The 27,530-nt window shown below is 37.2% G+C and overlaps 1 protein-coding gene across 1 annotated transcript; it reads left to right on the top strand.

Annotated features, from left to right (window-relative positions):
- Positions 1 to 6,151: 6,151 nt before the first annotated feature.
- Positions 6,152 to 21,820, top strand: MYCT1 (MYC target 1). Its single transcript, XM_047769919.1, has 2 exons — positions 6,152 to 6,335; positions 19,823 to 21,820. The coding sequence occupies exons 1-2, from the start codon at positions 6,284 to 6,286 to the stop codon at positions 20,302 to 20,304; spliced, it is 534 nt and encodes a 177-aa protein (XP_047625875.1). The 5' UTR covers positions 6,152 to 6,283; the 3' UTR covers positions 20,305 to 21,820.
- Positions 21,821 to 27,530: the final 5,710 nt, after the last annotated feature.

Below are 27,530 nucleotides of genomic sequence, written 5' to 3'. Positions count from 1 at the left end.
GTTGAGTGTATCTTTAAGTATTTTATAATTTTTCTCAAGATGACTGTATTCTATGACATTTCCATTGTTTATTTAAGGTTTATAAGAAAATTATTTACTGTTAGTGTGTAGGTGTTTTTTTCAGTAAAATGACCAAACGCTCGTGTTGCTTTTCATAGTTTAACAGTTAATTCTCTTAGCTGATATCTGCTACTGAAAAATCATAATCCTGTATTCCAGTCGAAGAGTCTTAGATTCAGATAGGCTAGACCCTGTCAAATAAAGAGGAGTCTTTGTCTCCTTATGGAATCTGTAATACCACAGCAAAAATTATGTACTAGCAATTTCCTTCAATCCTCCCATATAGTGACTTATGGCTGGATAATCCATCCAGGGTATAGGAAGAGTTATTGAATTTTGCACCTGATACATAACATTCCATTATATACTGCAATATTTTTGGAAATAAAAAAGCAAAACTATAATTATTTGCAAATTATTAGAAATAGTGAGACTTACAAAAAGTTGCTGGATCAATATACAAATATGCAAATACAGAACCAATTAGATTTCTATACCAGTTTGTCGATTGTATTTTCGTCTTCTTTCTGACTTTCTTTTGATGGATGTAAATTCTTTATTCCATCTTAAACTTTTCTTTTAGATTTGTGTTTTTGGTGTTTTATTTAACAGATACTACTTTGTTGTCTAAAAGTATCTATCTGGAACTCTTATTTTTGTAAGGTACAAATTTAGGGTTCATTTTTTCCCCCATATGTTTATTCAGTTGTACAACAGTGCAGTTTTTCTGAAAAAACCACCTTTCTCCACAGATCAGCAATCATTGCTCTGAAATATATCAAGGTTCTGTTTATCCTGGATCTATTTCTGGATTCTCTATTCTACATAATTAGTCTGCTTTTCTAAGTCAAAACTACACTCTACTGGGAGTTCCTTGGTTGTTGGATTTGGTATTGTCACCACTGTGGATCAGGATCCATCCCTGACCCAGGAACTTCCACATGACACAGGTGCATGAAAAATAAATAAATAAATACTACGCTGTTCTGAATATGATACATTATGTTGTTTGCTTTTTTTTTGTCCTTTTAGGCCACACCTATAGCATATGGAAGTTCCCAGATTGGCGGGTGGGGGGTTGAATCCAAGCTGCAGCTGCCCGCCGATACCACGGCCACAGCAACGCTAGATCTGAGCCACATCTGTGACCTATACCACAGTTCACAGCAACGCTGGATCCTTAACCCACTGAGTGAGGCCAGGATCAAATCCGCATCCTCATGGATACTAGTTGCGTTCTTAACCTGCTGAACCACAGTGGGAACTCAGACCATGAATATGTTACATCATATTCCATTTAAAAAGTTTTCATCAAGTCCTTCAACAAAATGTCATTATTTTCCATATGAATCTTACACATTTTTGTTATATTTTTCTTCTTTTCTGTGTTTCGTTTTTATTAAAAACGTCTTTCTTGGAGTTCCCGTCGTGGCGCAGTGGTTAACGAATCCGACTGGGAACCATGAGGTTGCGGGTTCGGTCCCTGCCCTTGCTCAGTGGGTTAACGATCCGGCATTGCCGTGAGCTGTGGTGTAGGTTGCAGACGTGGCTCTGATCCCGCCTTGCTGTGGCTCTGGCGTAGCCCTGTGGCTACAGCTCCGATTCGACCCCTGGCCTGGGAACCTCCATATGCCTTGGGAGCGGCCCAAGAAATAGCAAAAAGACAAAAAAAGAAAAAAAAAAGAATCCGGCGTTGCCGTGAGCTGTGGTGCGGGTCGCAGTTGCAGCTCGGATCCCTCATTGCTGTGGCTCTGGTGCAGACCAGTGGCTACAGTTCTGATTAGACCCCTAGCCTGGGAATCTCCATATGCCCTAGGAGCGGCCCTAGAAAAGGGAAAAAGAAAAAAAAAAAAAGTCTTTCTTTTGTACATTTTATATTGTTTGTGGTAATGTAGACAATCATACAATCTACAAAAGATGACAGTTTCATTTCTACCTTTCCAATCCTTTTGTGTATATTCATCACTTTATCTTATTTTACAGACAAGCCTGTGTATTCCCATGTTGAATGGAAATGATGATAGTGGTCAAATTTGTCTTGTTTCTAAAGAGAATATTTCAAAGGAACTGTAAAGGAAATGCTGTTATTTCCTTATGTTTATAGTTTTTGCTGAATTTATTTTTAAATCATGCTATATTTCAGATTAAGTTTCATTCTTTTCTTCAGACTATAATTAATTATGAATATTATTATTTCCTTTCTGAACAATTAAGGCATCTGAATATTTTAGCTCATTCTGTACATTTAACTTCTATGCCGTATTCCTACAGGCCTATCGCACCGTCTTGATTTTTTTTAAGTAACAATTTAGCATTTATTGTTATCATTTTCATAATATAAATATTTGGATTGATCCCCATACTTGCCAGATTTTGACATCAAATTTTCTCTCTAGAATAACCTTTATTCTTTCTGACCTTAATTCTTTGGTAATCCTAAGGATAATAAAATAACTCAATGTTTGTTTTCCTGAAAATGTCTATATTTTACTTTTATCTTTGAAAAATATTCCCTGTATACTCAGTGGCCCAGGTAGACATGTTATTTTTTTTCCTCTCAGAAGGTTGAAGACATTATTCTATCGTCGCTGGCCTCTACTGGGATGTCCAAAATACTTTTGAAACAGAATTAGATTCATTAAACTATAACTTGCTGTTGTAATAAATAGTAAATTTAACTAATATACTGTTCAAGTCACCTGCTGCTGCTGATCGAGCGCATGTTAATTGTTTTTGTAAATTGCATTCCCTCCAAGCTTCATGTAGCTTAGACCATATATCACAAGATTCCTTTAACCATCCCCTCGATGGAAAACAATTCTGATGTACGGGTCACAACAGTCATTTGCTGGTTTTTCAGCAACTTGGAACTAGTTCCCGCCCAGTCAAACTGGTCTAGACCACTGATGATTCAACTGGAGTTGCATGAATGTCCAATGGATGAGCTTTCCATGTCAGAGGGCCAAAAACTTCACCCTCAGATCCTGCTGGCGCTGCCGTTTTGTGAACATGCATCTTATAAAGAAGCATGTGACTTAGATATGTTTGTTCAGAGTGGCAATGACCTCACTCTTTCCTGCCTCCAATCACCTTTCCCCGCATCTCTGACCACTATTATCCTTCACTCATCAATATACTCAGCTCTCACCCTCAGGGAGGTGGAGTTGAGATTTATTCTCCCATATATTTTTCTCTGCTGCAAATCTCAGCATTTGGCTCACTACATCTCAAGTAAACAAACTCGGCTCGGTAACACTTTCATCGTCAGATCCCTTGGAATTACTTCATTCCCTTACTTAATAAATATTTGTTATGAGCCTGTAGTGTTATTATTAATAAAGTAGCAAGTGTTACTAAGAGCACTGTATCTTAAGAGCCACAGGATTTACAGATATGAACAAAATCAATAAAGTTCCTGTCCTCATGGAACTTAACTTCTGGTGGAAGAGACCAAAAACAACCAGAAAAGCAAAAGCATGTGTGGCATATTATCAAGGAATGGTAAGTGCTCTGGAGAAATAACACAGAGTCAGGGGAGAGAGCGGTTCAACTGGAGACACTTTAGACTAGGTGGGTAGGGATAGTCCCGCCAGGAAGCAGAGGCTCGAATCAAGCAAGGGAGGGAGCCCTGTGACTATCTCTAAGAGGAAAGAACAAACCTCTAATTTTAAATTTTTAAAAAAATTTTTCGGTCCACACACACAGCATATGAAAGTTTCCAGGCCAGGGATCTAATCAACCTATGCTGCAGGTGCAACAACTGCCAGATCCTTTAACCCACTGCGCTGGGCCAGGGATCGAACCTGTGCCTCTGCAGCTACCCAAGCTGCTGCAGTCAGATTCTTAACCCATGGTGCCACAGTGGGAACTCCCCGAGTGTATTTCATGACTAGTGGAGAATCCAGATCTAAAATCCTAACTTGCGGAATAATCGACAGCAGAACAGACCTAACTTTTTGTAAAGATAAAACCAACTTCCTGTTTTGGCATTACAAGTCATGGGGCTCAAAAATCGCAGAGACAGAGTTGCTCGCTTCTGTGGAGCTCTGCCAGGAAAAATACGAATCCTTTACCAAGCAAATTACATGCACAGATAAGAATGTATGCTACCAACAAGCGGTGCACAGAAAAGAAAAAATATCCCTATGTCACAAAGCGATAGAAAACAAATTATTTTCGGGGTTTTGCCTGGGTTCTGAACATCTGCAAAAGTAAAAACTGGAGAAAATCTAGACGCTTATGCATGAAACAATGAAAGGAAGTCTCAGCCTGTATCCTAGTCCCGAGATAGCCTGAGCTTTGCTTTTTTTTTTTTTTTTTTTTGCTCAGAAGGCATTTCGAACAAACCAGACTCACCCTCTCCACTCACCTGGCTTGTTGTTTTAGGTCAAATGCACTCTATGTACCATTATAAAAATGTATCCATTTTTGAAATTAGTATTTCTTGAACCAGGTAGCCTAAAATACAAAATATATGCTTAAAAATATTTGTAACAATTGATGAATTCCACTCTGTTTCTGTAAGAATTTAGAAGTGTTACAACATATTTTACTCTAGATTATGTTTTTGCAGAAAATAAGATGGTCTTTCAATTCTCCGTTCTTATAAATTTTGTCAAAAATACCGAAAAGTAAATGTAACGATTAAAATATGAGCCCTTTGTTTTTCTTAAGCACGGAGATGAGTATGTTATTTCCTCGATTGCATGGAAATAGGTCTTAGCAAGAATATTACAGAGATAAGCTTTCATACTTGCTCAGCAAAGTCTCTAGAATTTTCTGTAACATTCATTCTCTTTTCTAGGCATCTGTATTTTAATTTTCCATACTTTTTCAGTGAATGTAAGTATATCAAAATTGAAAAAATGAATAGAAACAACCTAATTTTTCGAGCATTCGGATTGCAAAAATTTCTGGGTGGGAAACTTTAGGCTCAGGTTTTGAAGATTTTGCTAGAGCGCCTCAGACCATATTCACGAAGACTGCTGCTTCACACGAAATCGTCCTGTGTTCGTAGTGAATGCACATTGCTGACAGTTAATGCTCGAGTTAGAGACTGAGGAAACCGGATTCTCGAGTGCAGTTTAGTGCATTTATTAAGTCTGGTTTGGCCTTGCCACGCCCACTTCCAATGGCTTCCCAGGGCTCAGAGGATCCAGTCTTATTCTCCTGAGCTAATAAGTCTTGCGGACAAAGAGTCCTGAAATTTTAGCTAGCCTCCATTTCCCGAAAATTCTCCTGTAATTCTTGCCCACTTCCCCCTCACACCCAGAAGAGCCACAGTGTGAATTGTAATGATTCTGCTCCTTTGTTTGCGTGGTCCTTTCTAGCTTATTACTCTTTCTCCACTTGTAAACTTACTTTCACACTCTCCGATGCATCACCAAAAGCATCACTTCTTTTCCATGAATAAAAAATGACTGTGATCATTGCATTCTTTGTTATAGTGCTTAACCTTCTGTCCTAATTGAATGTTTGCGTTTATGCTTCCCCAGGTGGTTTTGCATGGGACCCTCCAGTGTAGAAGCAGGTTTTTCTCATATTTACATACATCTTTTAACAAAAAGTTCCATATAAATTACGTGTTAGATAAATATTTGAGAAATAAAGAAATAACTTTTCAAAATGAATATGCCAAATAGAACCAGAGACGTTAGAGTATTAATAAGTAACTGAGATTTATAAAGAACAGATGTTAGATAAAATTAATTGTCCTGGAAGAGAATTTGGATTTCTGAAGAATTTTTAACCCCTCTCTTACTACATAAATATTGTTTTCAAACATTGCAAAGTAGCCTATTTCCTGTCCTACATAGATTTAGCCCAAAGTGTTGTAGTTGAGTTTGGAATTTTCCTCTGCATGTCGGTAGGAGATGAGGAAAGAACAAGAAAAGGACCCTCTTGTCCCCAACGCAGTTTGGAGGTGGCGAAAGGAGGGTACTTAGCAGTTTAGCTGAGGAAATGACGAGAAGGAAATTGTTTTGTGTCTCAGGAACCATGTGGAATTCCAAGATAAGAAAAACAGTTGCTAATTTGAGTATAAAAGCAGGAAACATGATCCACTTACTTCCTTTTATGCAAACACAAGTATATGAGGGGTAGTGTGAAAATTATTTTTCTCTTGCTGAATCACAAAGACGTAGAATCAAAGAGCTTCTTTTGGACATACTGATTTTCCTCTCTTTCTTCTTTTCTTCTCTCTCTTCTCTTCCTTGTGGATATTATGGCTAATAACACAACAAGTTTAGGGAGTCCATGGCCAGAAAACTTTTGGGGTAAGATTTTCTTTAACTGTTTTAATTTTAAATGAGCATGCGGAGAAATGTTAAAACATTGGAAGTCTCTAAGGCATTGTGTTTACTGTAAATTGATTACCTAAAGTTTTCATAGATTTATTACCGAAAAGTTGTTCATATACAAAGCCTTGTAAAGTGCGCTGCTAGGAAGTCATTCAAGAAGAATCTGGGCAATAAGTTTAGATTTGGGATGTTACAAACGAGGAGAATAAAAATGAGAGAAAGAAAGGGGGAAATCATTGCTGTTTGGAACATGACGATGTGGATTTTGTTGGAAAATTAAGTTTTATTTGTCTTAAGGTTATATAATGTATATCTTCTTTAATGAAAATAAGAATTTCTATAGAGATTATTTTAACTTACATTGTCGATGTTATACCCTTTAATTTCCAAAGTGATTCTAAATAACAAATCTGTAACTGAAGGAGAGTGATGACATAGAGAAATTAAGAAATCATATTATAAAATTAGATGAAAAACCATAGATAATGTTAAGTGGAAATAACATTACAGAGAAAGCTTATGATGGAGGGGGAAAAAAAAGGAAAAATACAAAAGGACTTTTTGGCTGCATTCAGACACAGCTGCTAGCCAAACATGAGCAGCAGGATGGAGCTGGGGTTAAAAGTACCAGGCTTTCAAAGCTGGAAGTACAGCAAACCAGGGCTGAGACATAAAATGGACACGGATGCTTGGGTTCAGAGACATTTTAAAAATAAATGGGGCAAGTTGAGTTAAATCCAGAAAACAAAAAAATTAAGCAGAAAATGAAGTTTATGAAGAGATGGATAACCCTGTTTCTTGGTCCAGAACAAGTTTTTAATCTTCTCAGAGAATAATTGGGGAGATTCTATTGTGATTTCAAGGGATATTTTGGAAACCATCAGGTGAAAAGTGAGCAGCATGCTGCTTGCCCCAACACTTACTTACCTGGCTGCCCACCATCACGAAAATTTGCATGGAGGGAATCAACTAATTCTTTTTTTAGCATAAACTATTTATGCTTACTTCAAGCCTGAAAATGAGGGATATGAGTAAATATTCTAATATAAAGATTAAAAAATTGAGAGAAAGAAATCGAATTCAGCTTGCTTATTGTAAAGAATGGTTTTGGTAATAAGTTATTCTACAGAGACACCAATAGACAATGCATCTTTGAATTGTGCGGGTTTTAATTATAATGTTTCTTACAATATAGTTTGCTCTCCTCCCTTGAAGAGAAAGTGAAATGTGCTAAATACAAGCTGAAAAATAACTAGAGTATGTTTATACTATATTCATCATTGCAAAAATAAGTTAACTATATAAATTATTGAAGAGGAGAGTGATTCTTACTGCAAACAATAATCTGTAAAAGCCAAATTTATCTTTTTCAGACTACTCAAATTTAAATTTCAGGTTTACTTAATGATTTAATGAAAAAATCATTATCCACTGATTAAAACTGGATAATGATCATAAAATAAACCCCAGTTAATAACAGAATATTTAATTGGAGTCTATTTACCAATCCTGAAATTTTTTAAAATATAGAAATCTGTATTTAAGAAGGAATTTGAATTCCTGTTCCAAACATAGTTCCCAGCGTTTCTTTATCTTACTGTGTGAATACAAAGGAAAATAGACGGAAATAATGAAAACCAGGTAGGGGAGTGTTACCTTGATAAGCATTAACAAAGCCAAAGAAATACGTTGAACAGATATAATGTTACAATATTTGATGACGTGGACAAAATATGTAAAAGATCACATTATTTCTCCTGGGGTTAAAAAAATTAGGTGTAAAGTGCAAAGATGTGAATGTGAATATATGAAATGTAAAAAGTTCCTAAATAGAAACGTTGATCTTTTAAACTTTTTTTTCCTTTTTGTAACTGCATTGATATCTTGATCATTGTCTCCACAAAAATATTATTTGACAATCTTGTAAAGTGCAGTGTAATGCCTTGTCTATTGCTTCCAAAATCAATTGTTTGCTTGGCATTTTGAATTCACAGAATAGAGAAAGAAGAGTTTGGAAAAGTAAAATTTGGGCATTGAGCCATGTAAATTTCCTAGGCTTATACTTGGGCTGCCGAAAACATTCAACTTTAATGCCTGCTGAAAAACAGGGTAATGATGCCAGGCTGTTATCAATACTGAAAGTGTTCATTTCCTTGGTCATCACCCACTAACACTTCGTAAATGTCATGCAAACATCACAGTAATTAGGGCAAGGGTGGGCAGTGAAATTGGCCCGAGAGTGCCAGCACAGCTAAAGACCACCTTGCATTTCTCACTGTTGCTTTCTGTAATGCGTTTTTCTCCCCTAAAACATCCCCTGTGAATGCAACAGGAAACGTAACCCGTGGAAGTTTGCAGCCCTCTGCTTTAATGAGGTAGCAGACAACTGTCATTAAATTTGGTGACTCTCTTGGTATGCAAAGTCCTAAAGAAGACAACTTGGTTATACTTCTTGCCTTAGCATGTGTTTTTTTCTCTTTTGGCTAGCACTGGGAAAAATTGGAAAAGTTATTGGTTTAGGAACTTGCATTCTTTCACCTCATTTAATCATCTCCCAAATCGTGATGTCTGTCCTCAAGAAGATTATCCTCTTGAGGAGATTATGGATCCATACATATGCAAATATGCGCCTGTATTAATATGAAATAATACGTGATAATATGTAGTGAAAAGGCAATGGCTGTTATGAGTTAGAAAAACAAATATGGCAGAAATGATCCCTAAATTATTCTTAGAAAAAAATGAGACTATACCTGTCCCCATTAATAAGACAAGGTTCAAATAGGGAGATAATTCTAGGAAGAACATTTTATTCATTTTTCATACATTAATGTGTTATTCATTCATCCATTTTTCTATCTAGTACATTCGTTTACTCAGAAGCATTGACTGACCACTCCTTAAATATCAGACAATGTTCGCTAGGTGTTAGGGAGGTAAATAAGGCGTAAAGGGAGAATTTTAAAAAATTCAGGGGAAACTTTATGAACAAAGATGCAGAAGTCAAAACACACAAGCTGTATTTGTGGAAAGATGCATGACCAGGCAGATTTGTGTAGTTTTTCAATGTCACCGTAAAAGTTTGACCTGATTTAACATAATTATTTTCAATTTAGTTACTTCAAGTCTCCCCACTTCCCTCTTCCTTAGGACTTTTCTCTAAACGTGGAAAGAAGAAGGGGCAGGGGTGGGGGCAATACACTATCAAGGGTATTGGAAGGAGAGGGCTATTGGCCTTTGATCCAGTCCTGATCTCTGCTGACTCTACTGATGTGCATTTCTTCCCTCTTTAGGGGCATTGCCCTTTCTTCTTGCCTCCACTGCCAAGGGCTCTTTTCATAAAATCTGACTCATATGGTCTGTGCAGCATAGACTAATGGCATGATTTTTCCTTTCTTTAGGTCCTTTCCGGTCTACTGGCCCTTATTCAGGCACAGAACAATACTGAATGCTCTTCCATGACCCTGTAGCTGTGGGAGCCTCTCGAGTTTGGGTTGTATATTAGGGGCCCTAGACCTGGATACACTAATGTCCACACCTCTCAGTCCTACTCTGCTTTTCAAGGACCCAGAGGGGTTGTCATCTTTCCCATCTGGATCCCAAGAAGCTGGGAATGGATACCAATTTCCCTGGGATTCTCTAAATAATCTGTAGCTCCATATAGGCAAAGATGGATTCTCCAGAACCCTTACTGGTCACATACTTTATAGCCCTTCTTCTCTCTCCAAAGCTTCTCTGTACATTGTTTTTGAAAATTCACTTGTTATGGATTGAATATTTATGCCCCCATCCCCCATGTTCATATGTTGAAGCCTTAACCCCCAATGCAATATTATTTGGAAATAGGCCCTTTGAGGGATTTGGGCTAAATTAGAGGCTGGAGCTCCCATGTTGGGAACTCCCAAGAAACTGACTCTTAAAAAACTTCCTATTAAACATATTCTTTTTTTAATATTATCCTCCATGATGTTTTAACCCAAGAGATTGGATATAGCATCCTGTTCCTTTGGAACATAACTGAACTTACCTTCTAGTCTAATGATACTATTGAATAATTACATTCAGAGTATGACTTATGCCTTATGCCTCTGGTCAAATCTCCTTCCATACCTCCCAGATTTTTCCTCATTTTCCCAAAACTAGTAAGCCTAATTTCCAGTAATCTAGAAAGAAAAAAGAAAATTAAGAGGGGCAGGCAGGAGAGGTGGGATGGGAAGAAATTTAGATAGGGTGGCCAAGGTAGTCTTCAATGAGAAGGTGGCATCTGAGCAAAGACCTGAAGCTAAACTTGCAGATGCCTGAGGAGAGTTTCAGGAATAGGTTACAATCAGCACAGGGCCCTAAGACAGGAGCACATCTGATGTGTTCAAGGAACGGCCGAGAAGGCATTGTGGATGGAGACAAAGGAGCCAGCGGAAGAGGAGAAGTGAGCACGACTCATCTGGAGCTGGAACTTTCAGACCATTTGGGGGAGTTACACTGAGTCTGGAAGAAAAGGAGGGTTTAGAATAGTAGAATGACATGATTTGACTAACACTTTCAAATGGTCATTCGGGCTACTGTATTGAGAATTGAGTGTAGTGGGGGAGGGGAGCAAGGAGAGAAGCAAGAACCAGATAGAAGGCCATAGACATGGTCCAGATCCCAGATGATGGTAACTCGGATCAGGTAGGTGGCAGAGTAGATAATGAGAAGTTGAATTCTGGGCATATTCTGAAAACAGCCCAAGAGCATTTTCTGGGACATTAGATACGTGTAGAAAATAGTCTTTGCTTAAATTATTGTAATTAATCTAGTTTTCTGAAGTTTAAATATTGTTCTTCTAAAAACATTTGTTGCCAAGATCCCTCATTGTCTGAACCATCCTCCTGTATACTCTGAGGTCTCACGAACAGCATAGCCTACCTCAGTCATAGCTAACCTTAATGATTTTTATAATTGCAGGGGTTTTGTGAATTGATCAGTGCTCTGTTGTTAAAGATACAAGTCACTTTTCAGATATCAGAACAATTCAACTCAAAGCCACTAGATGGTGACCTCTGCTAAATTTTAATAAAAAGGCCAGTATTTTAGGTATGATTAGATTTAGTGAAACTAAGATTCAATAGTAGAATCAGAATTGGAAGGCACTACAGTGGTCGTTATTAGGCCAGGAATGGTCAAATGACTCAGGAAAGTTATATAAACATTAGTAATGATAGCACTTGTTCATTGAGGGCTTATGGGCCAGCCCCTTGCTAGTTGTGTAGACACAGGTTACAGAATAGAATAACAACACTCAATTTATATGCCATGCCTTACTAATGTTAGAGTTTGTTCCTTTTGCCTTTGAAGGGAGTTCTACATTTTTAAAAGCAACCATTCGATCTCTTTAGTTGCATTGTATCATAATAACATGAAGTAAAATAATGGCTCATTCTCCTCCCCTAAGAGGGTTGAGATAGAAGAGGGCAACCTGTCCTCAAAAAAAAAAAAAAAAAGGGCATATCTGTGCCAATGCATTTTTCAGGCACATTTTCTTTTACAGTAGGTTTTTTTTTTTAAAAAAAAAGGCTCCCAAAATTTATTGTCAAAAGTCTGCCAAAATGGCATAACATGTATGAAAATGTAAAGCTGTAGAGCCAATACACATTATTTTCATTATATGTTTTCTGGATTCAGCAATTTGGGTCAGAGAAATCATCAATGCTAGTTAAGTAGAAAGAAGCCCTGCAGAGCCACTCAGAAACAGGCTATACCATAATTATGACTCCACATGTCTTTCTTATTGCCCTTTTGCATTTCTATACTTATTTTTTGCAGCTTGGATTTAAGGGAGTTTAACAAGATAGGTAAGATTTTTAGCATACATTTCTACAAGCCTTAGAGATTCTTAAGTCATTATCATTTATAACTATTAAAAAAAGCTGCAAGCATATCAAGGGCATAAGAATTAGTGTAAGATTTCTAAGTTAGGTATTTGACTGACAATATGGGTTAGGAAGTCATTTTCATGGTATTTGCACTCAGCCAAACAATAAAAATTGGCAAATCTATATCACAAGTAGTGGGATACACTTTTTTATGTCATTTGATAACTTCTGTAGCTCTGTCTTGTCCTACTTTATATTCATTCAAAATTTAAATAGTTTATTGTCAGTGTATATATACTGTTCTCATGATTCTCATGTACATTTAAAATGTATTACTTAATCCTTTGATCAGATTTCTATATGATTTTATCATCCTCTATTTATGATGGTAATATGATGTTTTGAGTCATAATTATCATACCATTTTCCCCAATCTGTGGCACTGAAAATAGGTCTACATGGTCAAACAGAGATCTTATTAAGCCATAGAGAACACGTATTTAAAAATAGACTTACTGTCAAATCACTCTCCTGGAAATATTGTTGTAGTGGTAGTGCTACCAAAAATAATCTTTTTGCTCACAAAACTGAAATTTGTCATTTAAGAAGATTTTGGTGGTTGAATATATTCTTGAACATCTTCTTTACTGGAGTTTAGATATTACCCTTCTTTTCTTATACCAGAACAATAATCTATTTTGGAAATCCAACAGTCATCTGACATAGTAATATATCTTATTCCATATTTTTGGGGTATCTTGGCTAATTTTCTCAATGACTTCAATAGACAAGACATTATTTCCCCTTAATTCTGCATTTTAAGAGTTTCTAATTTTTTTTCCTTGAAATGAACTTTATGTCCCTTTTTACTACAGATTAACCTCTTGGCACATTTTATTTGTCAGAAGAGACTGGAGTGGAGAGGTCAGGGGGTCTGGCCTTGTATAGGAACTCCTGTAACTTTTAAATGCTTTCATAAGGGTACCTGAATCTATTTTAAGATTCTAGTTTTTAATCTCCATATAGTTGAAATAAAGTAAATATGTCTCTTGAATTTCATCTATTATACCTGCTTATATCCTGAGATATTAGGATGCCTCAAGCAGACCTTCGTGGCTGCACAGGTTTATACACAAAAGCGAGGGATGTGCTTTGCAAACTTGAGTATTTGTCTTCTCACTTTCTGTCATAAGTGAGTGAAATTCATAGTCCTCTGACCAGTGCTACTTGTCAATACTCAATTTTAAAATAAATCAAGTGTTAGTTCTATGACAAACTTTAGGCCGCTTCAATATCAATTAAATTAGGAGTTTGAGCTGAAGCATTTTTAAGAGTCTGATTTAGTTGAAATCTTAAATTCCTGATTCCATATCTGAAGTTGTTGATATTTAAAATTCTCCAGGGGAGGCTATTTTTTTAAATTGCTCAATTAATTTTATTACATTTACAGTTGTACAATGATCACCACAACCCAATTTTATAGCATTTTCTTCCCAAACCCTCAGCCCATCCCCCACCCCACCCCCACATGTCTCATTTGGAAACCATACATTTTTCAAAGTCTGTGAGTCAGTATTTGTTCTGCAAAGAAGTTCATTGTGTCTGTTTTTTAGATTCCACATGTAAGTGAGAGCATTTGATGTGGGCATCTCACCATCTGACTGAGTTCACTTAGCATGATAATTTCTAGGTCTATCCAGGTTGCTGCAAATGCCGTGATTTCTTTCCTTTTACAGTGGAGGCGATTGATCCAGGGAAATAAAACTGTAGAATACATAAATACCACTTTACTCATTTTTCCCAAGTGTTTCTGTTCATAACAGGCTACCAAATCCGGTATTAAACCAGTAAAATTTATATTTTTTACACCACGTCAAAGAAATAAAGCATTTCCCTAATTGGGATTGTTTGACAATTAAGTGATATAATACACTTAACATAGTGCCCGAGGCCTGTAAACTAAATTAATTGAATTAGAAATGTTTCTCACTCTTTATCAAAAGAATGAAATAAAAATAGGAGCACATTTTGTAAGCTATCCTCCTCCAAACATCAAAATTTTCTTATTCACAGTATTAGTGAAAACTTTCTAGCTTGGAATAATAGGAGAGCAAATTTAGAAGGAGCTTACAGTTCACCAACTAGGTCTATCTTCCTACTCAAAAACAACAACATTTGGATGCACCATAATACATCTTTCATTCAGCTATTCTAAACAGGAAGACAAAATTGCTGAGGGAGTTTATTAATATTCTTTAATTAAAGAATCACAGTGATTAACTCATGGATTCTCTGGAGTATAAACTACCCAGCGAAGAAATTCTCCCCGGGACAGCTGACCACTTAATAATGTACAACAATGAATTATTCAAATTATATGAGATGTGTCTCACAAAAAACAAAATTTCCAAAACTCACCCGAATAAGGTAAAATTCAGTATCTTTCTTAACCAAAGGACCAAATTTAGTAAAATGACCGGACTCACGTACTTATTTGGAAAGAAGACAAAGGTCTTGGTTTTATGAAGTAGTTGAGTAGTTCCTGACTTTTGTTTAGTTCTTTTCTAAGAGCAATTAAAACATTTTTAAAGCGAAATCCAGAATTGAGGTAGCCATTATAAGCACTGCAAAACTTAGAGGAAATTTAGTGGTAATGATTACAATACAAATTAGAATTTGGTCTAGCCAATCAATTCTCTGATAAACTATTACTGCATAAAAGGGCAAGGGCAACTACCATGACGTAAGCAAATACTAAAAATTCTAAAACTTATAATTCGATCTGGTTATTAACTTACTGCTAGAAAGCAACTATCATTTAGCTCTAAGACTCCGTGTATCACCACTACCCCCCTCAATGTCTTTATTTCTAGAACATTAGACGGTATGCTATTAGGAAATAATGCTTACGTTCTTTTCTTTTTTTTCTTTTTTCTGTCTTTTTTAGGGCTGCACCTGCGGCCTTTGGAGGTTCCCAGACTAGGGGTCGAATCGGAGCTGTGAGCTGCCAGCCTACACCACAGCTGCACCAGATCCTTAACCCACTGATCGAGGCCAGGGATGGAACCTGCATCCTCATGGATGCTAGTTAGATTCATTTCCACTGAGCCACGACGGGAACTCCAGGGAACTCCAGTCGTGTTTACATTCTTTTGATGTTGAGTCTCTCCTGACCAGATTATTTCTCTCCTATTCTTACTATGACTTCCTGGATTAAGCCATTATTATCACATGTTTGAATCACTGTTTCACTGTCCTCCCAGCTCTGTGCTTTCAATCCACCACAGATATTGCAACCAGCTCCATCTCCAGTCTTCCTGATGGTACCTTTGCTCAGGCCTCTTTGCCCGAAGCAGAGAGGAAATCCTGGCCTTACATCATCTGACCCCAACCTGTTGGTTAAGTGGTCAATGACTCACTCAGGATCAGACCTAAAGGACATTCTTCTTTTTCTCAAAATCTTCTAGAATGTTAACCCCCTTAGAGCAGAGGCTTTATTTTCCTCCTGTGCTCTCTGTACTTAGCAATGCTTGGTATCTAGTGGGTGTTTTGTATGTTAAGGAATGAGTAGATAAGTATTGCTGGGGGCATCTGCTTGCTAATTTCCTCTCCCTAAAATTCTCCTCTCACTCTGGTTCAGTACTGCTGATCTTTCTTGTCTCCTCTGACCAGCCTAATTAGCCCTTTTTTGTTTCCTTGGTGTTTACTTCTGCCACTGGCTAAATTCTGGTTTTCCTGGACGTCTATTCTTCCTCTCTCTCTTCTTAAATAGTAGCTTTATTGAGATATAATTTGCATGGCATAAAGTTCAATCTTTTATTTTATTTAATTTTTTTCTTTTTTCTTTCTTTTTTTTTTTTTGGTTTTTAGGGCCACACCCACGGCATGTGGAGGTTCCCAGGCTAGGGGTCAAATTGGAACTATGGCCGTCGGCCTCCACCGCAGTCAGAGCAACACGGGATCTGAGCGGCACGGGATCTGCGACCTACACCACAGCTCACATCAACGCCGGATCCTTAACCCACTGAGTGAGGCCAGGGATCAAACCCGTTTCCTCATGGATACTAGTCAGATTCATTTCCCCTGAGCCAAGACGGGAACTCCCGGAAGTCTATTTTCATCTCAATTCTATAAACACATTCCTTTACTTTTAGCCTAAGTGCTTTCTGTGGATGGTTGAACTCTCTGGTAGCATGAAGATTCCCAATTTTGCTACTCTTTAAGCTCTATATTTATTTAACTCTGAGTTCCAAATAAATATTCCCAGGGACGCTCAAATTCAACGCCTTCCTCATATCAGCTTCAGTCCCAGACCCACAGTCTCATATTTCCTCCGTTTGGATGAATGATACCACCTGTCCACCCCCCACCTGCCCATGCTAGACCCTGGGAGTCCCTCTAGAATCAACCTTTCCTCTGTGTAGCAAGTGTAGTGTTTTTACTAGTTGACTCTGTGTGTGTGTGTGTGTGTGTGTGTGTGTGTGTGTGTGTGTGGTTGGGTTGGTTTTTACCAGCTGACTTTTCTTTTACTTGGTTTTTATTGGTTGACTTTTCTTTTGGTCAGTTTTTACTGGTTGACTTTTATTGAGGGTGGAGGTGGAGAGAGAGATATGTCCTTTGTTTTAAATTTTCTTTTGTTTTGAAGGATCCTAAAGTTTCATCTCAATCTTGCCTCTTTTCTCCTTTTGTCATTTCCAAAAAGTAACTGCCGTTCTTTTTTTTTTTCAAAGAGCTTTTTTGAGATACATTTCACTGACCCTATAATTCACCCACTTAAAGTGTACACTTCAATGGTTTTGTTATAATCACAGAACCGTGTGGCTAGAACCACAATCTGATTTAAGAACATTTTTGTCCTTTCAAAAGAAGTCCTATCCCTGTTGGGGGTCCTTCCCATTCCTTTCCACCACACCCCCTTGCCCTATATAATCACTAATCTTCTTTCTATCTATATAGTTTGTGTGTTCAGGACATTTCATGTAAATAGAATCATGAAATACCTGATCTCTTGTGATTAGATTCTTAACCTTCTTCTTCCTCCTACAAAGGATTACTCTCCAAGACCGCCTCTTCCCATTCCTTTTTTTTTTTTTTGTCTTTTTGCCTTTTCTAGGGCCACACCTATGGCATGTAGAGGTTCTCAGGCTAGGGGTCTAATCAGAGCTGTAGCTGCCGACTTAACACCACAGCTCACAGCAACGCCGGATCCTTAACCCACTGAGCAAGGCCAGGGATTGAAACTGCAACCTCATGATTCCTAGTCGGATTCGTTAGCCACTGCACCACGATGGGAACTCCTGCCTCTTCCCATTCCTATATACGCTTGTGTGAGTCCCTTTCCCATGGACCAGAACACCTTTTCATTATTTTCACAGTATTTCCAGAATTTCCTGTCTTCTCCATGTTAGCTTGTGGTAGAAGCATGGGAGGTAATTCACTGGTTTCTATTTCCCATTGTTTATTTTTCAGGGAACTCGAAGTTTGGAATTTTATCTTCTAATCATACTGAAGGCATGGTTTTGTATATTTTTCTTTGGTCACCTTGTTCTCAGTTGTTTTTTGGAGGAAATCTTGGAAAATTCTGATTTACACAGCTTCATTGCCTTGGCAGCCCAGAATTCCTATAATTTCTTCTTTGAGTTCTAAATATTGGGGGCACTGACAGTTACAAGTTAATTTGGAATTTTACTTTATTACCAATAAAGTTAATTTTAGGTTCTGACTGTATTTATTGCTTTTTCCAGATAAAGACTAATTCTATGAAATCCCAGTCTCAAGAGATTTCTCTTTAAGGCTATGACTCAATATTATTTTGATCAGACACATTTTGGAAGAACAATACTGGGTCTAGGAGATCTGCCATAAATCATCTTGTATTTCAGAAGTCATCTCCTATTATACAGAATTTATTGCTTAGATTTGACATAAGCAGTTGGTTTAGTGGATTTCGATATAGGCTTTTGTGAAGATAATAGTGAAAACAGGATATAACAAATATAGACTTTCCACAGGAGATAAATGTGACACTCTAAGGTAGAAGGGCACTAAAATATATTCTAAAATTAAGGAGCCATTATTATTATCTTTGTATTTATAAGTATCAGTTTGTTTTGTTATTTCTGCATTATAGATTTTATATGTACTATCATAGATTACAACAATGAACTGGAAAGAACTTCGGCAATGATAAACTCTAACTCCTTCATTTGAAGAAAGTAATAAAACGAGTGAATCTAAACAAATTTTATAAAAACCACATAGTATGTTACAAATAGAGCTGAGTTTGGAATCATGAACCAGGTAGCTTTTGCTCTGTAACAATCTACCCCAAAACGTAATGGCTCAACCATTTACTTATCTCACAGTTTTGTGGATTGGCAATTTGGGCTGAGATCATCGTGATGGATTTTCTGCTGTTCTTCTTTCCTGGACCACACTCCACTGGTCCAGGATATACAGGCCCTGGATGTCCAGGATATACAGAATACAGAACCCATTGTATTTAAAATTCAAAGCATATTGAATTTTCCAAACAGAAATTTGAAACTTGTATCCAGGTATTAGGAAAAATAGGTTGAAACAGAATTTGGGAGAAAATGGGAGGCTTTGGGATAGTAGGAGAATCAATGTAGCTGTGGGTTAGATCACAGAAGAGATGGTGAGGAAATGTGGTGGTGAGAAGGCTGGAGGGGTCTTCTAATATCCAGCATGTCTTCCCATTCAGTGCCCGGGCTCTGCTAACCACTTTTATTGAAGAATATGTTTTTAGTTCATAAGAAGCAATAAGGTAGAATTTCCATTTGGGAAAGGCATTTTTTTTCCTCCTTAAAACAGGAAATCTGAGCAAATACAAGTGCTGTGAATTGGAGGATACCGTCATATAGCAAAAATTCTATGGAGATTCAGGAGACAGGAATTTCATGATCACAACAAGGACACGATAATAGCCTGGGGGACCAGTAAAGAGCCCAGGAGTCTGCAGAGGTCATGTCATCAATGAGTCAAAGATATAGGTACAGGTGATGGTGCAGGAGTGAAGGAAACATGACATAAATCAGTCAGCCCCCCCAGATGATTCTAGCCTAGCACTTCCTCTCTGAGAGTGAGAACAGGAAGTGAGGCATCATGCAGCCTGCAGATGGGAGACCTTGGTGGGCTGATGAAAGCAGACAGAGGAAAAGACAAAGTCAATATGACCAGGCATTCCATACCACTTTTTGGCACATCTGTTACTATCATAACTCCAAAGGAAATAATCTTTGGCCTATACTTACAACCCTATAAAAACTTATGAGCTAAAGAATAGCCTTTTTTGCCCCCAAAAAAAAAGACTTTTTATTACTTATTTCTTTAAAATAATAAAATAGCATAAGCAATGTATGCTACAGCTAAAAAATTGTGATTTTGTATCCTTTATTCCTTTGCTTTGATCAATGGAAGCATGTCTGCTTCATTTATTCATTTCCATCACCTAGCACCATCTTCTACTTCCTAATCCAAAGTCTGTTTAAGTTAGTCATGCATCCCATAGTAATCATGTTTATTTTGCCTGTGTATTTAGAGGAACACCTATTTACAAATCAAGACACCTATTTGTTTTCTTTGTTTCAGAGGATCTTATAATGTCCTTCACAGTGTCCATGGCAATTGCACTTGTGATTGGAGGATTTATTTGGGCTTTATTTGTTTGTTTGTCTCGAAGAAGAGCCAGTGCCCCCATCTCACAGTGGAGTTCAAGCCGGCGATCTAGATCTTCCTACTCCCATGGCCTCAACAGAACTGGATTTTACCGCCACAGCGGCTGTGAACGTCGAAGCAACCTCAGCCTGGCCAGCCTCACTTTCCAGCGCCAAGCATCCATGGAACAAGCAAATTCCTTTCCCAGAAAATCAAGCTTCAGGGGGTCAACGTTCCATCCCTTCCTGCAAAGTCCACCCCTTCCCGTGGAAACTGAGAGTCAGCTGGTGACTCTTCCTTCTTCCAGTACCTCTGCCACCATCAACCCGTGCCACAGTCTAGGCCGTCCTGATTTTCACTGGTCCAATAATAGCCTTCGGATTGGTCTTTCAGCCCCACCCCCCACCTGCCTATGAGTCAATCATAAAGGCATTCCCGGATTCCTGAGGAGTGTGCTTTCTTTTTTAATTTCTTTCTCTTGTCTTATTGAAAGGAAAGCACAGAATTTTGAGAACACAGCCGAAGCGACTCATGAGTTTCCAAGCGGAAACGCGCACATGCAAGTTGGACATGACGATGTAAAATACCTTTTCTTTGAACACTTTTTTTTCCTTTATCTCACAAAACAATAATATTTTACCAAATAGTTATATATTTATGTATTTTGTATTCAACATGAGGACTATTATAGATGGTGATTCTAAACTAAGAATCAGCTGGATACAGTATATATATTTTAGACTAAATAAAAACTAGATATTTGTGGTTTACAATCCTCATTCACTGCCCACTGTGACTCTACAGGAGGAAGAAATTACGGTGTTAACTTCTTAAATTTTTTTTTTTTATCCTAAGGAATTTTAATTTTACTTTCTTTAGAAAGACAAGTAAATCATTGTACAGCCTTGGATTTTTAATGGATTATATGGACACAAAACTATAGAACACAGGAGTTTTTGTTTTTGATTTTTCTAATGGCTGCAACCTGTGGCATTTGGAAGTTCCTGGGTCAGGGATTAAATCCAAGCCACAGCTGTGGCAACACCAGATCGTTAACCCACTGTGCTGGGCTGGGGATGGAACACACGCCTCTATAGCAACCCAGCCAGAGCCACTGTGGTAGGATTCTTAACCCACTGCATAGCAGCTGAAGCATCTCATAGGAGATTTTAAAGTTCCTTGCTTCCACTTATTTATGAGAATTGAGGGAATCTAGCAAGAGGGAAAGCGCATTGCCTAGGGCTCTTCTGTAACTTCATAAATAAGGAAGGGTCTGTGGGGAGAGAGTCTGTCACCCAAATGGATGTTACAACCATTCTCCTTCATGAATTGACCCATTGGTCACCATCTTTTGCTCCTCTATGACTTCCAACCTCAGATTCTGCGAAGAGTCTTTGCATAGTGGTTAGACCTTTTCAAATGGTCCTTGATGCAGTTATTTAAGGAGTCCACCTTTACGGGTGGCCACTGTCTTAAAGGAAGGTCCATCTCCCCATGGGGATACCAGAGAGCATCCGTGGCCAGAGGTCCATGGCTGTCCTTTTTCATTTAAGGACATGACTTCACAGGATTATTACTCAAAACACCTGTGATTCATTTCTGATATGGTGAATATTTAGCTTATGTTGCTATTTGTTTCTCTGAACACTGGGATATTCGGGGAGGAAAAACCTACTCTCATTTTAGTTTTTGCCATGCAGCAGTCTCAGCTAATAGTGTCTGAAAGTGGCTCGAGAATGTCATACTTTTTGCATAATAAGGTATTCCAAATAGTATTTTCCTTCTTGTTTTATATAGCTTACATTTTCCATTGTTCCTCAAGGACAATTATTCTTAATGATGTCTACAGTATATGTCTGTAGATAGATGCTCTCTAAGGCAATAGACCTGAGAAAAGAAGGGAAGATGAAAGAAAGGAAAGAAACCAAGAAAGAAAAAAGAAAAAAAAGGCTCTTAGGATAACAAGTTGTTTGTATGTTGTTTTTGGACATACTTAGCAGTTATCAAATAGCCATATAAGATTTCAAGAGACCATTATTTTAGGAATGAGGGTATCTTTTGCTTGTATGTTATCCCTAATGCTGAAATTGAGAAGTAAGAAAGGTGTATGGTTTTATCTAGAATTTATCTTGGAAGTAAACACTGTTTCATATTTCTCAAATGAAGAAAAGGACAGCAGAAATTCTCTGGTGTATTTAACCATCTAGCAGAATTGTCTTCTCATGTTATGAAACAATCAAAATTAGTATCTTGTAAATACTGTGCAATGTATGAAATGTGAACTGCGAGCAAAAACTGGAGAACATTTAAAGCTGTATTTGTTTTATTTGAAATATTTAGTGGATTACAAAATAAAATTAACTGATGTCAATTTTGATTCAGAGTTTATTGATTGAATAACCTGAGACTATTTCCTATCTACTTGGTATTTTAACTCAATCTAGACCATTCCTTATAAACTGTTCCAGAGACACAAATTTTATTTTATCTAATAAGGTATAACAGCAAAAGGGTAGCGTCACAAAGAGAGGAAACAGACTTTTCAATGAATTAATACAGATGTAAAATAACCAAGTTATTTGTTTAAAGCATTCATTTAGATTCTTAACTCCCTAGATAAACAATTCCAGAATTATTTAACTTTTTAGAAAATAAATTTGTATGATGTATGATTGACATATAACATTATGTTAGGTTAAGTGTACAAAACAAAGAGTGGATATATGTACAAACTGTAAAACAATCACCACAGCTCAGTCTAGTTAATATCCATAACCACACATAGTTACCTGTGATGAGAACTTCTAAGATCTACTCTCTTAGCAGCTTTTAAATATACGCTACAGTACTATTAGCCCTGGTCACCATGCTGTACATTACATCTTCTGGGCTTATTTATTTTACATCTGCAAGTTTATACCATTTTGACCACTTTCTGACCATCCCTCACTTTCCCCCATCCCTTCAGGGAATCTATTCTATGATATTTGTAGAGAGTCCTATAGGTTCACTTGGAATTTTGCCTAATACATTCATCCTTGAAGCAATTAAAGAAAAAAAAAAAAAAAAACCCTACTAACACATGTAAAACACAAGAAGAAAAAAAAAAAACCCAAAGTGTACCCACTTTTAGTACAAGTAGTGGCTGATGAAAAAAAAAATCAAGCCAGACATTTCCATTAATTAGCTACCGGGAGATGGGGGCAAAAGAGGGCTAGTTTGCTTATCTTTTATGGTGCGAAAATGCAGGGCTCACTCTTTTGTCTGCCAAGACCTCTGCTATTCTGAAAACCATGTTCCTTTCCCTGACTACCTACCCACAGGATTATGCCAGGAATGATCACTGCATCAAATGTAACCGCATTGATTCGTCGGTCTAGGAGAAGGCATCTGACCAGATAAATAGAGTGGTCCTTTGCAAAGGGTGGCATGATAGGGAAACGGAGAGAGGCCAATATCTCTCAGATGATTAAAATCGTAAGAAGTAAATTCAAAAGCTTTTTCTCTGCCATATGGTAGGAAAGAAATTAAACTTATCCACAGAGAGAAGTGGAAAAAAAAAAAAGGTATGGCCAATGGATCTGAAATTCTTAGTCCCTGTAACTTCTGAAGTTTGGCTGCATACATCCTTTTCCTTCTAAGGCAGGTGTTATGATATCTTCTTCTTTTTTTTTTTTTTTGTCTTTTTAGGGCTACAGACAAGGCATATGGAAGTTCCCAGGCTAGGGGTTGAATTGAAGGTGCAGCTGCTGGCCTATGCCACAGTAATCGTGGGTCCTTAACCCACCGAGTGAGGCCAGGTATCAAACTGGTGTCCTCATGGATACCAGTTGGGTTCATTACCACTGAGCCACAACCTGTGGAACTCTCTGTAATGAAATCTTTCTTGGAGTCCACTGAATACTACAACAGCTTTCTAGAAAATTCTCATTTTTACGTGAACCAAATTGCGTTAGACTACAATAACTTGCCAAAAAGTTTTCTATTTAATATATTCTGCTTTATTTCTGAAGCTGGTAAATTGAGAAATATGGGCATAAGCATATTACGAGAAATTATATTAGCAACTGCTAATAAAATTAAAGTCTCTGTCATAGGAAAGTAGGCATGTAGACAAAAAATAGATTATATAGCAAATGGCAGAAAACAAAGGAAATATTGAAACCTAAAAAGTGAAAGCCTAAGATGTCAGCATTAAAATAAAATCAATTGTATTCTTTATAAGACTAATACAAATGAGATCAATGCATATAAAATAACAGCTTCTATTGGATCAAAAAATTCCAGCTATAAGCAAGTTGTAAATCTTGCCTAAAAATGAAGTGATTCAGAAAAGTTGAAAGTAAAGGTAAAGGCATATTAAAGAATACCTGTTATCAGTAACAGAATACCTGTTATCAATATCAGAAAAAATTGAGGCTGTTCCCTGGTGACCTAGTGGTCAAGGATTTGACATTGTCACTGCTGTGGCTCAGGTTCAATCTCTGGCCCAGGAACTTCTCTGCACCCGGTTCAATCGTGGGTATGGCCAAAAAAAAAAAAAAAAAGAGGTTGAATTCAGAATGAAATATGTGAATAGAGTATTACTTCATATTAAAAACCATAAGCCTATAAGGATATAAATTATCTTGAGTCTTATATACCAAATATCAAAGCATCAGAAATGTCTTCATAAAACAAACTATGGGCACAGCAGATTTAAATAAATATTTGAATGTATGTATGTATGTGAAGACATGTCTTAACTATAAATAGGAAGCCTCAATATTTTAAGATGTTTTATTCCTAAATTAACCTGCACACTCAAAGTTATTCAATCAGAATCCTCCCATATGGTCTTATGTTTTGTTTATCTTCACTTTTTTTTTTTTTTTTGGCTTTTTAGGGCTGTAACCATGGCATATGTAGGTTCCCAGGCTAGGGGTTGAATCAGAGTTACAGCTGCCGGCCTACACCACAGCCATAGCAACTTGGGATCAGAGCCGCATCTGCAACCTACATCACAGCTCACGGGAAGGCCTGATCCTTAACCCAGGGATCAAACCAGCATGCTCATGGATACTAGTTGGATTTGTTCCAGCTGCACCAAGATGGGAAGTCCTTTTTTTTTTTTTTTTTTTTTTTTAATCTGTTTGTCTTTCAACTTAGGTGAAGAAAAAATTCATGTTGGAAATAAAACTTAAGAGACAAAATTATCAAAATTCTGAAAAAGAAGAATAAAGAGAAATAACTTGGCCTATTATATATTAAAAAATATCCTTAAAGCTAAAATAACCATACCAAAAAAAATAAAAGAAAATAATGTAAAAATCAACTGAACAGAATAAATGATACAGAAATAGAACCAAGCATGTATAGCAAATTAGTTGTGATGAGGGTAGAATTTCTAACAAATGAGAAAAATCGATTAACAATGTTTTGGGGAAAGCTGACTGGATAACCAAAGAGAAAAATCTCTCTTTCACTTAATTTAAAGTGAGTTCAAAATGAATACAAAATATAAACATTAAAATGAAATAAAAGTGTACAATAAAAATGAAAAAATATTTTAAAAATATTTATATGAAAATAACTTTTCTAAGTGAGTTTGGATGGTGGGAGATCAGATTTTTTTTTTAATTCTGAAATTCAATTTTTTTAAATGAGTAAATCTTACTTTAAAAATCTGTATTTGAAGCTAACTTTGAGATTTAATTCATGTACGATTAGATGCATAGCATTTTAAGCGTAGAATCGGATCAGTTTTGACATAGGAACATCCCCGTGTGACCAGCACTGTATTCAATAAAGGTGACACTTAGGTCATCACAAAATGTTCTCGCTCTTTCGCATCAATCCTCATTTTATACCCTTGGGTTGAAGCAAAAATGGGTGTGCTTCCTATCATTACAGATTAGGTTTATTTGTCCTGGAGTTCTGTACAAATGAAATCACACAGTATGTGAGGTTTTGTGTCTGGCTCCTTTCCTTCAAGATGAGAATCTGAAATTCATCCACGTTGTTGCAAATTTCAAGGCATCATTTTTAAAATGATGATGCGTATACTAGCCTTTTTATTTGTTAACCTATCGCACCTTTCATTCTCAGTTTTGGGCTACAAGGAGTAAAATTTCTATGAACATTTGTGTACCAATCTTTGCATGGATCTGTAGTATGTTGAGGAATAACCTCCCCCCCCAAAAAAATCTGTAGAACCCATAAATGTTACCTTATTTGGAAAACGGGTTTACACAGATATGATCAAATAAAAATTTTTGAGATGGGGATATTAACCTGAATTATGCACCTAGGTTCTCAATGCCATCACAAGTGTCCTTTAAGAGAGTCAGAGGGGGATGGAATACCCAGGAAAGAGAAGGCAATGTGAAGACCGAGCCGAGGGAGATTTAAAGATGCTGGCCTGGGATAGTGCTGTCACTCCAATGAATGCCAGCAGCCCCAAGTTCTCTTCCAGAACTGGGAAGAGCCAAAGACCACATTCCTTAGAGCTTCTGAAGGGAAAGCAGGCCTGCCAACCCCCGGCGCTAAGATTTTGAGTTTCCGGTCTCCTAATCTGTGACAGAATACCTTTCTGTTGCAGCAAGTTACCATGTTTGTGGTAATTTTTTTTTTTTTTTTTGGCATTTCTTCGGCCGCTCCCGCGGCATATGGAGGTTCCCAGGCTAGGGGTCTAATCGGAGCTGTAGCCACCAGCCTATGCCAGAGGCACAGCAACGCAGGATCCGAGCCGCGTTTGCAACCTCCACCACAGCTCACGGCAACGCCAGATCATTAACCCACTGAGCAAGGGCAGGGACCGAACCCGCAACCTCATGGTTCCTAGTTGGATTCCTTAACCACTGCGCCACCACGGGAACTCCGTGTGGTCTTTTTTTACAGCAGCCAAAATGTAGCCAAGACTGACACTTGGATTTTTCTTAGGTAAATCCCTAGGAATATCATTGCTGGGTTGTGTAAGTATGCATTTAACTGGATAAGAAATTGCTAAGGTCTTTTCCAAAGTGGCTGTACCATTTTGAATTTCCACTAGCAAGGTATGGCGGTTTTACGTGTTCCATATTCGCACCGACACGTGCTAATTTCTGTTTTCATTTATTTGTTTATTTAGTTTCAACCCTTCTAGTAGGTACACAGTGTTATCTCACTGATGTTTTAACTTACGTTCTTCTAATGACTAAAGATTCTAAGCAACTTTTATTGTGGTTATTGGCCATATAGTTTCTTTTGTGAAGTATCTTTTTAGTTACTGTGCCACTTTTAAAAAACTGAGTTGTCTTCTTTTTATTATTTTTTTATTAAAGTATAGTTGATTTACAATGTTGTGCCAATTTCTGCCATATAGCAAAGTGACCCAGTCACACATATATATATATACATTCTTTTTCTCGTATTATCTTCCATCATGTTCTGAATTGTCTTCTTGATATAGAGATTTGAGAATTTTTTTATGTAGTCTATATAAAAGCCCTTTATCAGGTATGTGTATTGAAAAATGTTTTTCCCAGTTTGGGCTTGCCTTTCATGTTATTGATGTGTATTTCAAAGAACACAAGGTCCTAATTTTAAAGAAGTCAATTTTATCATTTTTTGATGTTTTATGATATTTATTCACCCCAAAGTCGGAAAGATTTTTGAACTAATT

The sequence above is a fragment of the Phacochoerus africanus genome, chromosome 2, assembly GCF_016906955.1.
Source record: "Phacochoerus africanus isolate WHEZ1 chromosome 2, ROS_Pafr_v1, whole genome shotgun sequence".
Taxonomy (NCBI): Eukaryota; Metazoa; Chordata; class Mammalia; order Artiodactyla; family Suidae; genus Phacochoerus; species Phacochoerus africanus.
This window is presented reverse-complemented; position numbering and strand designations above follow the sequence as displayed.

Excerpts from the sequence above, each read along its gene's own strand:
- MYCT1 (XM_047769919.1), top strand. The coding sequence starts at position 6,284 with ATGGCTAATAACACAACAAGTTTAGGGAGTCCATGGCCAGAAAACTTT. Across the intron at positions 6,336-19,822 it reads ATGGCCAGAAAACTTTTGGG|AGGATCTTATAATGTCCTTC; the intron begins GTAAGATTTTCT and ends TCTTTGTTTCAG.